Source organism: Cynocephalus volans, chromosome 10 (assembly GCF_027409185.1).
Source record: "Cynocephalus volans isolate mCynVol1 chromosome 10, mCynVol1.pri, whole genome shotgun sequence".
NCBI lineage: Eukaryota > Metazoa > Chordata > Mammalia > Dermoptera > Cynocephalidae > Cynocephalus > Cynocephalus volans.
Genome location: NC_084469.1, coordinates 2,552,597 through 2,566,176, shown reverse-complemented (window position 1 = coordinate 2,566,176; position 13,580 = coordinate 2,552,597). Strand labels below are relative to the sequence as shown.

General features: G+C 56.0%; 1 protein-coding gene and 1 pseudogene across 4 annotated transcripts; one reads left to right on the top strand and one right to left on the bottom strand.

Moving 5' to 3' along the window:
- Nucleotides 1–1,298: 1,298 nt before the first annotated feature.
- On the top strand, nucleotides 1,299–1,633 carry LOC134389113 (elongin-C-like; annotated as a pseudogene).
- A 2,102-nt stretch (nucleotides 1,634–3,735) lies between these two features.
- HAP1 (huntingtin associated protein 1) lies at nucleotides 3,736–13,292 on the bottom strand. 4 transcript variants are annotated; one of them, XR_010024649.1, is made up of 12 exons: nucleotides 12,803–13,292; nucleotides 11,775–11,851; nucleotides 11,225–11,341; nucleotides 10,971–11,113; nucleotides 10,649–10,748; nucleotides 10,504–10,570; nucleotides 8,881–9,011; nucleotides 8,068–8,136; nucleotides 7,607–7,735; nucleotides 7,356–7,447; nucleotides 5,268–6,254; nucleotides 3,736–4,587 (listed from the first exon to the last, which is right to left on the bottom strand). XR_010024649.1 is itself a non-coding variant. In XM_063111954.1 (12 exons), exons 1-12 carry the CDS (start codon nucleotides 13,290–13,292, stop codon nucleotides 4,541–4,543), a joined length of 1,854 nt encoding a protein of 617 aa, XP_062968024.1. In that variant the 3' UTR covers nucleotides 3,736–4,540. The 4 variants fall into 4 exon arrangements, 3 of the variants coding, with proteins under 3 accessions (XP_062968024.1, XP_062968023.1, XP_062968025.1); XM_063111954.1 differs by having other exon boundaries at nucleotides 5,863–6,254; XM_063111953.1 differs by having other exon boundaries at nucleotides 3,736–6,254.
- Nucleotides 13,293–13,580: the final 288 nt, after the last annotated feature.

The following is a 13,580-nucleotide window of genomic DNA, read 5'->3' as shown; positions in this document are numbered from 1 at the left end:
GTTTCAAGTGGAATACCTGGTCATCGGCTTGGTGTGCCGGGAGAAGAAGCCTGGGGTAAGCACAACGCGGACTCCTGGGTAGTGCAGATGGCTTGCCTGATGGGTCAGGGGACTGGTAGGAGCAAGGTCAGAAAATCAGGGACAGAGACTTCTGCAGAAGAGGCAACTACAGAGGGGTCACAAAGTGTGTGGAACTTGGTATCGCACATCAGTACCCACCCAAGAGCATCTACCACAAAGAGGCCCAGAGTAACCAGGGGGACAGAACAGCTCGTCCAGTGAGGTCAGACTCAGTCTCCAGCCACTTGTACTTGCATCATGGGCCCATGAATACAGTAACCGTGGTGGCAGGGGCCCAATGGCTCATCTAGCTACCACCTCTGCAGTTTTCTGACCTGCCAGCCGCACAGACCAATGCTGAGCCCTTCCTATGGGACCACCCCTCAAGGAGACTGTCAAGCTCCTAGTTGGTAAGTGAGTTACCTCAGACACCTTCCACCCTAGAGGGGGCACTCAATCATCCTCGCGGGATGATACATGTTCTAAATATGGGTTTGCCTTTCCTGGCCACAGTGCCTCCATCAGCGCCACCAGCCATGGACTTACAGAGTATATGACCTACCATCATAGGATCCTGCAGTACATGACCTCAAGCCAAGAGACCCACTTTATTTATGTGTTTGTTTGTTTGTTTGTTTTTAAAGATGACCGGTAAGGGGATCTTAACCCTTGACTTGGTGTTGTCAGCACCACGCTCTCCCAAGTGAGCCACGGGCCGGCCCTGAGACCCACTTTATGATAAAGGAGGTGCAGCGATGAACACGTGACCATGGGATCCGCATGTCCCACCATATATCACATCACTGCAGGCCTGTCAACATGTTGGAATTAAAGGCATAGCTGAGGACAACACCCTGGGGATTAGGATGCAATATACACTTTGAGTCAGTGTCCATTATACAGTGGCCAGCTAGAGCATACGGGTCCAGGAACCAAGGGGGAGAGATGGGAGCAGCCCCTCGCACCTCACAGGGCCCACGTCAGGAATCTGTGTTTCCTGCACCCACAATTTTAGGATCTTCTGGACTAGAAATCCTGGTTCTTGGGAGGGGGAGGGATGCTTCCACCAGGAATACAGCAAAGATTCCCCTAATCCTAAAGTTCTGGGTGCGGGGCCGACCTGGAGTAGGGGCTGTGGCAGTACACGGGGACCTGGCTGCGGTGGCTGCAGTGGCTGTGAGGCTGACAAGAAATACTAAAATTGCTGTGGAAGTAAAGGAGAATTTCATAAGAATATAATGGATGGAGAGGAGAAAACCCACGGTGGCTGTGAAGTTCTGGATGTCATGTATGTCAAATCGATATCATCTGATGGTCATGAATTTATTGTAGAAAAAGAACATGAACATCAGGCACAACAAAAGCCATGTTGAGTGGTCCAGGTCAGTTTGCTGAAAACGAAACCAGTGAGGTCAGTTTTAGGGAAATCCCTTCACATGTGCTGTCAAAAGTATTCAAGTATTTTACCCACAAGGTTTGCTACACTAACAGCTCCACCAAGATTCCTGAATTCTCAATTGCACCTGAAATGGCACTGGAACTACTGACGGCTGCGAACTTCCTAGACTGTTAAATAAAATAGAATAAACTGTTATTTTTCTTTCAGTATTTAATACCTGCAGTTCAGTTAGTAATTCTTTCATATATAACATGTTGCCTGTAGGCAACTGAACTATAAAGCTCATTGCAAAGCAGATTATCTTCTGTTCTTTTGCATAGCAATCAGAGTGGAAATTTATTTGCTATTACAACAAATTAAGGGCATTTTCACAAACTGAGAAATAAACAAATGTGCCATTCTTAAAAAAAACAAAAGTAAAATAAACCTGAAGGTACAGCTGCTGGCTGGGCATTTGTGGCTCTTCATGACAGTAGACCAGCAGGCAGAGAAAGGGCTATGACTGTCAGAGGTCATTGACCCTGCTCATCGTGAGGAGCTAAGGCCACTGCCTCATAATGGGGACAGAAAGGACTATGTCTGGAACTTGAGGGATTCACTGGGGTGCCTCTCAGTGCTTTCTGCCTCATGATAACCATAAACAGACAATTGTGCCAACCATGGGCTGACAAGGGCATGGTAATTGAGGATTCAGACCTCAGAGGAATGAAAGTCTAGGTCACTCCACCAGGAAAGCAACGGACATCTGAAGTGCTGGCCAAGGATGAGGGGAATATAGAATGGGCAGTAGAGGAGGGAGATGGTAAATGTCATTTAGGGCTTCAGAACCCATTGCATGGTTTGTACCATTCACCCTCCAGTTATATCTTTTTTTTTTTTTAAGATACTGTGACTGGCCACCATCTTAAAGAAGCGATGCCAGGCCAGAGTGAACTCCACATGGAGCTGAGTTCCTCTGACTGGGACAAGGGGTGGATTGTAGAGACACTAGCGATGTCCCACCCACATCCTAGGTACTCACCATTGCAGTAAACGCTGACTGTCCTGCTTCCAGAACCAGTTACTCTCTGCCCAAGGGCTTTTCTTCTGCCTATGCATGGCCAGAAGTACCAAGAGTCATGGCCAGGAGCAGCCCCAGCCAGTGGTGAGTGGGAATTGGGCGAGGCATGCCCAAGCTTCCCCCCATTTCGGGCAAGATAACTGAGATGTGTTTTCTATTGGTGTGACTCAGACTTTTATACGCATGTGAATGACCTGGGGACCATGTTAACATGCAGATTCTGATTCTGTAGGTCTGGGGTGCAACCTGAGGATCTGCATTTCTGATAAACCCCCAGGAGATATCAATGAGGCTGGTCCACAGACCATACTTTGAGTTGTAAAGGGCTACACTTTCTCCCAGTTCCCCAGGGGGATTGAGCCTAAATGGCCTAAAAGCCCCTCTCATTAGCTTCCTGTCTTAAGACAGTGGGTGCAGCAGATTGAATATCCCCCCAAACTCACAGAAGCTTAAATCCCCACTGTAACTGTTGAGGGCAGGAAATCCTATTATAATTGAAAGGTGGGGCCTTGAAGAGGTGATTAGATTGTGAGGACCATGCCCAAGTGAATGGATTAATCCATTGACGGTTTAATAGTGGTCATGTGCATGGTTCTGAGGGCTCTAAAAGGAGGAGTGAGGAGTTAGCTCTCACTTGCTTCTGCCTTTCTCACAGTGTGATACCCTGCATCGCTGAAGTCACCACCAAAGAAGGTCTCACCATAAGTGTTCCTTGGACTTTGGGCTTTCCAGCCTCCCAACTGTAAGCAGTAGATTTCATTTCCTTTCAAGTTACCCAGTTTCGGGGATTCCTGTTATAAGCAACAGAAATGGACTGATTCAGTGAGTAACTCCCACTCCTGCTTTCCCTGCACAGCTGGGGCACTGGGGCAGAAAGGATCTGGGAACAGAGCCTACCCAAGCATGGGCTCCAAGGACTCCGGTTCAAATCCCAGCTCCACAACCAGCTCTTAGACCCTCAGGGGGTCACTTAACCTGTCTGGGCCTGTTTCACCACCTGACAAATGCTTATCATATCACCACCACCCCACAGGGGTTGCTGATACGATTAAATAGTGTATTTAATAAAAGTCCTCGGCACGTTATTCAATATCAGAGTCCATCCTCTCTCTCCACAACTTTGTCCCTGCAAAGTGTGCACACATGCATGCAAACACACATATGCACACACGCACACGCACACGTGCTCCCTGAGAAAGATGGCTTGAGACTGGGCTCGGTAGCACACAGGTTTTTTATTTCCTGCACTGGCACATACACAAGCTGACAAGTAACAGGAGACTGAGAAGCACTGTGGGCAGTGGGGCAGTCACTGACGGAGGTCCTGAGCCCCAGACCCCAGTTACTTATGGGCAAAGGGGTGGGAAGAGGCAGAACATCTCAAATGAGAAAACACGGGGCACTGAGGGAGGACAGCAGGAGGGAGAGACTGGGCCTTGGGTGGGCTTTGGGTGGGGAGACTGGACCCTCACAGGCCATAGGCAGGGAGGAGATGGAGGGGAGGCACCTCACTGGGCAGAGGGACCCCACGCCCACCCACCAACACACACACAGACACTTCTGGTTACAAATGGTAAGGACAAAGAACAGGGGAAGAGGACCAGGTCCTTAAGTCAGCAAGACTTGGGAACCACATTTAATATGAGGGTCAAGGGGTGAAGAGCTGTTCGGAGGATACTCACAACACTTCCTATACCTGGGATCTGAGCCTCCACCCCCAGCTCAGTCAGCCCCGTCTCAGAGCTGGGTCTGGTAGCTAGTGGGCCTCCCCTCAGGCTTCTTCTGCCATCTAAGCCACCACGTGATCCAGGCCCAGCAGCCACAGCTTTTGCACCAGCTGCAGAATGAGGGCCGGGGTTCCTTCTGCCAGTCCCCAAAGAGGGTCGAGGCTTGGGCCCTCAAGCTCCAGCCCAGGTTCCTCAGGACAGGGGGTGGGCAAGTGACAGACATGGGGTCTCGTTTCAGAGGATGGGAAGGAGGGTCTGGGATGGGTCGGGCTTGGCCACGCAGCAGGAGGGGCCTCAAGCTGTCTGTGGGGCCTCTGCAGGCTGCTGGGAAACAGCAAAGCCTGGAAGAGAAGGGGGTGGATGTGAACTGGGCTCCTGACAACCATAGGCCTGGCCTGGGCATCAGGCAGGGATCTGGCCAGCTGTATCAGAAGGAAACAGAAAGCCACCATTGATAGCTATGCAGGTTGCCCACTGCCCAGCCATGGAGGTCACGGTTCAGTTTACAACCTGTACTTCTTCACATGGCAGCCCTGCTGAGGCCAGTGCTATTCCACCCAGCAGTGACCAAAATGCCATCAGAGTAGGGACAGGCTAGATAAGATGGAGGCCACCAACAAGTTATAACTTCAGGGTTGACCCAGCAGGCCAGATGGGGCACCAGAACAGCATCAGAGGGGAGGGATGGGCCAGGGAAGGCATTATGGCACAGTAGCCTTCCTTGAACAAGTCACTTCAGCTCTCTGAGCCTGTTCCCTCACCTAGGAAATGGAAGATAATAACACCTACCTACAGGGGCGTGAGGGTCACAGGAGCTAACACATGTGTAAAGGGTCCCACTTGCGTGAAAGTCACTAGGTCATCCTTGATATCACCATGAGCTCCTTAAAGGCAGGGCTCCCATGGCCTGCACTCAGCAGGTACAGCTCCCCAAACCTGGGGGTTTTGAGCTGGGGAGAGAAGAACCTAACCCACCCCCCCAACCACCCTGTAGGAGACCCTAGCCCACCTTCAGACTCACCCAGGGGACGGCTCCGACTGTGGCCCTTGCTGGCGGAGGCCTTCGTCCCAATGACCTGGGTGACCCCAGCAGGCCCCTCTTCCTCCCAGGCCATGGGAGGGTGGTTGGCCCTGTCCTCCTCCAGCCTCCAAAAGTCCTGGGTCAGCACCCTGGGCTGCTGCTCCACGATCCCGCCCCCCCATGTTTGTTTTGGCCTGCTGCTGCCACTGCTGCAGGGTTAGGGAGCATTGGGGACAGGAGAGGCAGGAGTGAAGGATAAAGGAAGGGGGCAGGCAGAGACAGGAAGCTGAGGTGCAGTGGGGGGGACAGAGTCCCAGCTCTGACCCCCAGCCCATCCCCCATGAGAAAAATGGATGGAGATCTGGAAGCCTAAGCAAATTCGACATAAATGAGCATTGGGGCCACAGTTCCCATTGAAGGGAACCTGAGGTACCTATGCAAATGATATGCAAAGTCCGTGCAAATCAGCACGCTGGGCAGGGCCAGAATGGGGTAAGTGAGCACTTGGGGGGCTCACCTACCCTCACCTTTCATCGGCTTGATGATCTGCAGCTTGTCCGACTGGCCGGAGGGAGGCCCCCATGGGAGCACTCACCTTTCTGGAACATCTTCTGCCTCAGCTGTCGCCTGTAATGGGCATCCTGCCAGCTGGCCAGCTGCTGGAGGACATACTTCATGTCCAGGTGTGAAGGGCCCAGGCCACTGGCCTCCAGGGCTGAGGTCACCACATTCATCCGCGTAGCCTCATCCAGCTCCGGCTCCACCTCCTCCCAGGCCTCAGTGTCCTCCGACACCAGCTCTGACTCTTCAGTCACCCCTTCCTCAGCCAGCACCCCCTCTTCTGTAGCCCCCAGCTCCTGCTCAGGCACCAACTCCTCCGCAGGCTCGAAATCTTCCTCTGGCACAATATCCTCTGCCGGCATCAGCCCCTCCTCGGCCTCAAACCCCTGTTCCTGCTCTCGTTCCTCATGGTAGCGAAGGTCGTATCTGGACAGGGAGACAGAGAAGTCTTTCCATCTCCCTACAAGCCAACCCCAGCTGGACCTCCCAGACACCCTCTTCCACTCCCCCAGGCTGTCTCCTGCCAGTGAGGTTGAGGAGGAAAATCCAACCCCCAGCCCCATCCCCTGTGCCCTCCTGCCCCCGCCCCAGTCTGCACACAGACCCTAAGGGCTCCTCCCCAGTTCTGTCCCAGCCAGGGGAGAGGAGAGCTGGGTACCAGCTTCAGAGCCTCAAACACCCAGTCTACGCCCCTGGTGGGAGGGAGAAGAGTGGTCACCAACACTGCATAGGCCCCACCTGCCCTCTATCCCCCACCCTGCTGCATGGAGGAGACCAGCAGAAATGACACCCCCTCTGCCTCTCTCCTTCATTACTTAACCTTCACAACCCACCCCCTAGCTAGTTGCCATAGGAACAAATACATTTTAATAAGGCTCAGACAGGTCAAGTGATTTGCCCAAGGACACACAGCCAAGAAAGGGAGCAAGCTGGGACTCAGTCCCAGGTGTTCCTGGCTCCTAGGCCAGTGCTCATTCGTCTCTCAGCCCCTGGTCAGGTGAAGGGAGGGCTTTGGTCTCCACTCGAGCAGCCTTAAATCAGACAGCCACCTAGGGGGGCAGCTCCTTCCAAGAACTACTCTCAGCCCAGCAGGCCCAGAGAGCGGGGCCTTCTCCAGGGTTGTAGGCTGCAGGTGGTTGTCTGGCTGCTGAAAGGTGAGGGCAGGTGATGGGGAGCCCCTGGCTAGTGTACCCCAGGTCTGACATGTCCCCTCTGGGCCTTTCATAATTCCTTCAACAGCGAAAAGGATCTTTAGTGTACAGAGGCAACGGAAGCCAAAACTACAAAGTCCTTGGGGTCCAGTCTTGCAAAAATATCCCAGGGTAGATACAAGAGCATGTTAATAGAGAAGAGCACTGAGTGAAAGGGGCTGGGGTAGTGAACGAGGTGGGTGGAGGGAGGCAGAGGAGGGGCACCATGGGAAGCATGGAAGGGCAGAAGTGTGAGGGCAGACGCCTCCCCACTGTGGGAAGGCTGCTGCTTACTGGGAGGCTGGGGCGAGTGTGGCCTGTGGGCCTAGGAACGCACCTTTCCATAAAATACACAGGATCTGAGATAATCCTCCTTAGAGACATTTTGAGCTCCTCAGCCAGGGTCTCCTGGAAACCGAGAAGTGCCCCCTATAAGGGTGCAGAAGAGGGACGTTAGCAGAGGAACCACACAGAACCTCCACCCATACTCTCATGCACAAAAAAGGACCCGAGGCTAGAAACCAGCCAGCAGAGCTAAGATGTGGCACACAGATGTAAAAAGGTGGGCAGCTAGGGGAGGGTCCTCACCAGAAGCACACTGTACGCATAGTGGGTGACGGACCCAGTGGACACCAGGGGTTGCTGGCGAAGGGTCTTCGCCTCTTTCTGGGACTCAGTGGGCATGCCCCCAGAATCTGTGTACTTCTCCCGCAGGCCCTGTTGCGACCCAGGCAAAACCAGTCCAGTACTCTCGTCTACCCTCTTCCCACGCTAAGAGGCAAGAGGCCCAGGCTCTAGACCCAAACAGTGACATGCAGCGTGACCCCGGGCAGTTCCCTGGACTCCACTCCCCTCCGCTCAGACCTCATTTGAAGTGCCACCTGCCAGGCCCTGTGCCAGACATGGAGGGGGCAAAAAGGGACCAGACCCAGTCCCTGCCTACAAGCTGCTTGTCCTCTCAGGAGAGTCCACAACTGCCAGGGGCTCAGGTCCGCACTCTGGGCCAGAGGCTCTCAAGGGCAGGGGCACGAGCCCAGGGGGAGCCTCACCTCTTCCTGGAACTGCATTTCTCTCTCCGAAGCCAGCTGCCGCTGCAACTTCTCAGTCTCAGCCCCATACTGGAAAGACCCAAAAAAACCAGTGAACCCCACCCGAGGCTTCCCCACTCCCAGGCACCCCCTGCTTCCCGCAAGTCTTCTCAGGCACATCAGTGAGTCTTTGGCAGCCCTTGAAGTAAGAAGTCACATGGGGGGCCGGCCCGTGGCTCACTCGGGAGAGTGCGGTGCTGATAACACCAAGGCCCCGGGTTCGGATCCCATATACGGATGGCCGGTTTGCTCACTGGCTGAGCGTGGTGCTGACAACACCAAGTCAAGGGTTAAGATCCCCTTACCGGTCATCTTTAAAAAAAAAAAAAAAAAAAAAAAGAAGTCACATGGATGGGCCGGCCCATGGCTCACTCGGGAGAGTGCGGTGCTGATAACACCAAGGCCATGGGTTCGGATCCCATATAGGGATGGCCGGTTCGCTCACTGGCTGAGCGTGGTGCTGACAACACCAAGTCAAGGGTTAAGATCCCCTTACCAGTCACCTTTTAAAAAAAAAAAAAAAGAAGTCACATGGAATGAGGGTAAATAGGGGAGAGGAGTCACACAGCCTGGTTCCTAGAAGACTCTGGGACACCTCCTTGGGACAATGAGGGCGCAAACGAGAGCTCTCTGAGGTCTCCTCTAACTCTGACTCTGACACAGAAAGTGGCCTTGGGCCTGGCAGAGCCGAGAGCTCCACGGGGTAGGGGCAGGGAGGAGGAGGCTTGGTCCTGTGGGGACAGGGGAAGAGGTCCCGCACACAGCCCGACTCACTGCCTGGCAGCGCTGCTGCAGCTTCACTATCCGGGCCTGTAGCTGGGCGATCTCCTTCTGCTGCCGCTCATAGTTTTCCAGCCTGAGCACCAGCACCTCCGACAGCTCGGCCATCTGCTGGCTGGCCTCCGCTGGGGAGGAGTCAGGGAAAGGTCAGCCCTGGCTCCCCTGGACTTCGGGGGCCAGTGGTGGCCCTCCCAGATGCCTCTGTCTTCCCTGAGCCCTCTGCTCTTGTGGAGCACCTGCGGGTTCCACAGCGCCTGGCATTCCTCACTCGGCTCTTCTTTTCACAAAATGTCTGTAGACTGACACTGAGCGGGGCAGTGTGGGTGGGTGGGTGACCAGCAAGACCCGGTCCCAGCCCACACTGAGCTCAAGTCTAGCAGGGAGACAGTCAGGAAAAAGATAATGCATTATATGGGCTATGATGTGGCAAATATCAAGGGCATACTGGGGGGATGGTCATAGCTGTGGCATCCAACTCAGCTTTGCAAGATTCAGGAAGGAATCCTAGAAGAAGGAAACACCAAGCTCAGACCACAGGGCAAGTGAGGCTCGGCCAGGCAAAGAAGGGAAGACAGGGGCCCAAGCACAGTGCAAATGCCCAGAGGCAATCATAAGTCTCTGGGAGGGGGAGTGGCAGGGGCAGTGGGCAGGGCCCAGATCACAAAGGCCAGGTAAGGGGTTCAGATTTATCCTTTGGCCAATGGAAAGCTATTTTGGGGTTTGAGGCAGAGATGTGACATAGTCAGGTCTGGTTTTAGAAAACTCATTTGGGACTGGCCGGCTAGGTCGGTTGGTTAGAGTGCAGTGTTATCACACCAAGGTCAAGGGTTCAGGTCCCCATACTGGCCAGCCACCCCAAAAAAAGAAAACTCATCTGGGCTATATGCAGCAGGACCTGGAAGGGCAGGAGTAGAGGCAGGAGAACAGTTAAGAGGTGTCCTAGGCAAGAGGCAACAGTGTGGGCAGGAAGAAAGAAACTTGAGCTATTCCCAGGAGGTAGGAGCCACAGAACTTGGGGACCAGCTCGCACTCCAGGGCCTGGGAACCACTGGGGCCATTCAGAGAGCTGTGGAACGCAGGAGGAGGCAGGTCAGGTTTGGGGTAGGGGAACAGCATGAGCTCAGCTCTTGCTGCTGTGAGTCTGTATGTCACCAGCTAGACTTGAGCTCCTGGGGACAACATTGTGCCCCACTCATCTTCATAAGCATACGGTGCCAGGCACAGCCACTGCCCAATGCATGACTCTGAACTGCCCCAGCCCTGGGTACCTGGTCTCTGGCAGCTCATGGCTCCCTCCCGCCTGCCCCAAATAACAGGAGGAGACAGGCTTAGACGAGACCCACAGCTTCTGTACAACTCTTCACAGTTTGCACAAAGCAATTCCTCAGCTGCAGCCTCTCCTGATCCTCGTAAACCCTGGAGAGATCAACGGCACTGAGATTATTAATCTCTATTCTAAAAATGAAGGTTCAGAGAGGTCAAGGAAGCTGCCCAAGCTTGCACAGCTAGGAAGTGCCAGGGCTGGGACTTGGAGCTGAGGTCTCTGGACTCCCACTCCTGAGTTCTTCCCTCCACTCCTTGGGACAGCCCCCTACCCCAAGTGACAACATCACGTACAAAACTGCTCCACACATTCCAGAATGAGCATCTGCTCCTCATCCTCAAGGGTGTCGAATTGAGAGGCCTGGAGGGAGGGAGAGAAGAAGGGGCAGGGGAGTCAAGGCCCCCTGCTGGTGGGCGTGCCCTCCTCCCCCATCCTCACCTCCTCTCTCAGCTGATCGTTCTCCTCCTCCAGCAGCCTCAGCTTTTCCTGCAGGGCTTCCAGCTGCGGGCAGCGATGCATCGGCCCCTCCTGAGGAGTCCTATGGGAGGCAGTAATGGGAGTCAGGGTGCAGGGAGTCTGGGAGTGGCAGTTCCCAGTTCCCAGCCCACCCAAGGGCTTCCCTCCCCCCTGCCAATAAGGATGGCAGTCTCAATCGTCCCAACAACGCTGCTGGCCAGCACATTGATCGTGTCCCTGTTTACAAATGAGGAAACTGAGGCCCAGAGGAGGGACTGCCCAGGTGCACAGGCAGGACACTCACAGCTTGGGGGCATCACAGAGATGATCACACAGCTGCGCCTCCTCTTCCTCCTCCTCTTCTTCCTCCTCCTCCTCATCCTCAGAGTCTGAGTAGAGCTGAAGGAGGTCATCCCGCAGGTTCACCTGGTGTCTGAGGTGTAAAATCTGGCAGGGGGAGAGAGGAGCTGTGGGTCAGGGCGTGGGCAGGAGCAGGAGTGAGTCCTGGCATGACGGGCATGTAGACTGGCCCCCTGCCCCTCCTCCCCACCCAGTTACCTCCTCCCTGGCTGAGCCCAGCATGGCTTCCAGCTTGCTGTTCTCCTCCATCAAAACGCTGTTCTGTTTCACCAGGGACTGGCCGATGCGAGCGGCTGTATTCAGGTCCCGCTCTCTCTACAGAGGGACCACCACCCATGAGGAATACTTTCTAGGTTTCCAGGATCTCCCAGACAAGTGGGAGAAGCTGGGGACACCCAGAGGTCACAAGGAGGCTAGGCCACTAGGAGAAAACCTCCCCATCCCCCACTTCCTGGGTACTAAACCAGAGTCTGCCATGAACCCACTGCAGGACCTGACTCAGTTTTCCCTTATGGAAAAAGAGCAGATCAGACCAGACAGGCTCTGAGAGCTCTTCCAGCCTGGACATCCCACATCTACCTGCCTTCCACAAGAAAGACACCCCCACCCCCACCCCAGCCCCGACAGCTTGGCCCCTAGAGAGGTAACTAGGCAGGAAATACACAGGTCCCTACCCCTACAGGACAGAATTAAAATGCAGGCCTGGCTAAGGCTTGGGGCTAGCCTGGGTAGGGGAGTCAGTACACACCTCCTCCAGCAAATATAACATCACTTTGATATCTTCTTGGGTGATCTTCTTGACAGGCGGTGGGTTGGGACACAGCACTGGAAGAGGTGGGTGCGAAGAAAAGCCCAGGCCAGGTCAGGAAAAGGGAGACATGCTACCCAGGCAACCCACCGTTTCCTTCTCTGTCCCAGTTCTCCCTCAACAAGACTGAGCTCCCTTCCTGTCCCCCAACATCTCTGCTCCCAGGGCCAACTGGACTGGGCTCTTTTTTTGCTTTTTGTTTTTTTTTTCTGGAGGGCCTTGGTGAAGTAAAGGGATCACAGTCCTCTGGGCTGAGGAACTGGGCTCTCAGCACGCCTGGCTCCCTGGCAACGAGGAGAATGAAAGCAGCTGGGGGAAGTACAGCCGCCTGGAGGGGCAGCTTAGCCAGCTCATGGGAGCCTCACGGGTCATACAGACGCAGTCACCCACCCTGCACCTGTTGGCGTGTGGAGAGGATAGGAGGAAGGGACTTCGGCACCGGAGAAGGGGGTACCCGAGCCTCTAGACCCAAACCAGACCCTGAAGAGGATGGGAGGGAAGAAAAGGGGCAGAAGCTACGGCCCCGCCCACTCCCAGACTGCGGGTGTCCGGGTGCGCTACCTTGACGCAGACAGCCCCGAGGTGGGCAAAAGCTCCCCTCCGCCCGCACACCTCTCCACCGCGGGCGAGCCCGGCCGGGCAGCGCCTTCCCGCAGCCCCCCGCCCCTCTCCTGGCACTGCGGTAGACCGGGGCGGGGGCACCGAGAGTGCGCAGATCTGTCGCAGCAACAGGCGCGTAGAGGGGGACGGCGGAGCGCTTGGGGCCTGGACCGGACGCACCGAGAGGAACCAGGGAACGACAGAGGCAGGGAGGCGGAGAAGGGGCGACCAGACAGCGACTTCGCGGGGGCGGCGGAGGGCTGAGATTGAGCGCCGCAGGGGGCGGGGCGCCTGGACCCCACAGGACCACCTCCTTCCTGCAGCTGCCCTAGTCCCACCCGCTCGGGGACCCCGGGGACTCGGTTTACCTTCCTCCAGCTCCCGAATAAAGGCGGCGCGCTCGGGGCCGGACACCCCGGGCCGCCGGCCAACGTAGGCGGCCGGCGTCTTCCAGATGCCTGCCGCCTTTCCAGTCCCCAGGCCAGTGGCCCGGGGACCAAAGGGCCCTTGGAATACGAAGCGGGTCCACGGTGCATCCGAGCTGTCGGGCACGGACAGGGCATTCCCCTGGACGCCCGCCAATGTGGACGCGCGCTGGGCTCCTGCCTTGGCTCCGGCCTTGGAGGCGGAGCGAGCTCCGGCCCGGGCTTCGGAGACGGGTTGGGATCCGGATCCTGCTCCCAGACCAGCCCCCGGCGCCTGCCCGGTAGCGGGTTCGGGCTGTGCCGACGGCTCTCGGCCCGGACTGGCTGCGGGCGGGGATGCGGAGCTGACTGCTGCTGGGTCCCCGGGTCTGGGTCCAGGTGCGGGCCCCGGCCCGTCCCCGGCGCAGTTCCGCCCGGGCTCCTTCGGTCGCATCTCGCCTCCGCAGTCGGCTCCAAAAACCCGGCCTTTATAACCTGTGCCCGGAGCGGGCGCCCCGCCAGGCCGTACCACGCGGAGCTACGGGGGTGGCCGAGGAGCAACCGGCGGTGCCCGGGTCTTAGGGTCGCGTGGAACAGAAGCTAGTGGTGGCGGAACATAGGACGAGAAGAAACGAAGAGCAAGGAGAAGAGTCGAACGCACGTGCTGGCTGGTTCCGGGCTGGGTTCAGAGTGTAGGATCTCTCTTCCCCTCTCCATCTACGGGAATGGTTCTGCCCAAATC

Excerpts from the sequence above, each read along its gene's own strand:
- HAP1 (XM_063111953.1), bottom strand. The coding sequence starts at position 13,292 with ATGCGACCGAAGGAGCCCGGGCGGAACTGCGCCGGGGACGGGCCGGGG. Across the intron at positions 10,571-10,648 it reads ACGATCAGCTGAGAGAGGAG|GCCTCTCAATTCGACACCCT; the intron begins GTGAGGATGGGG and ends CCCTCCCTCCAG. Across the intron at positions 6,255-7,355 it reads CCTGTGTATTTTATGGAAAG|ATACGACCTTCGCTACCATG; the intron begins GTGCGTTCCTAG and ends CTCCCTGTCCAG.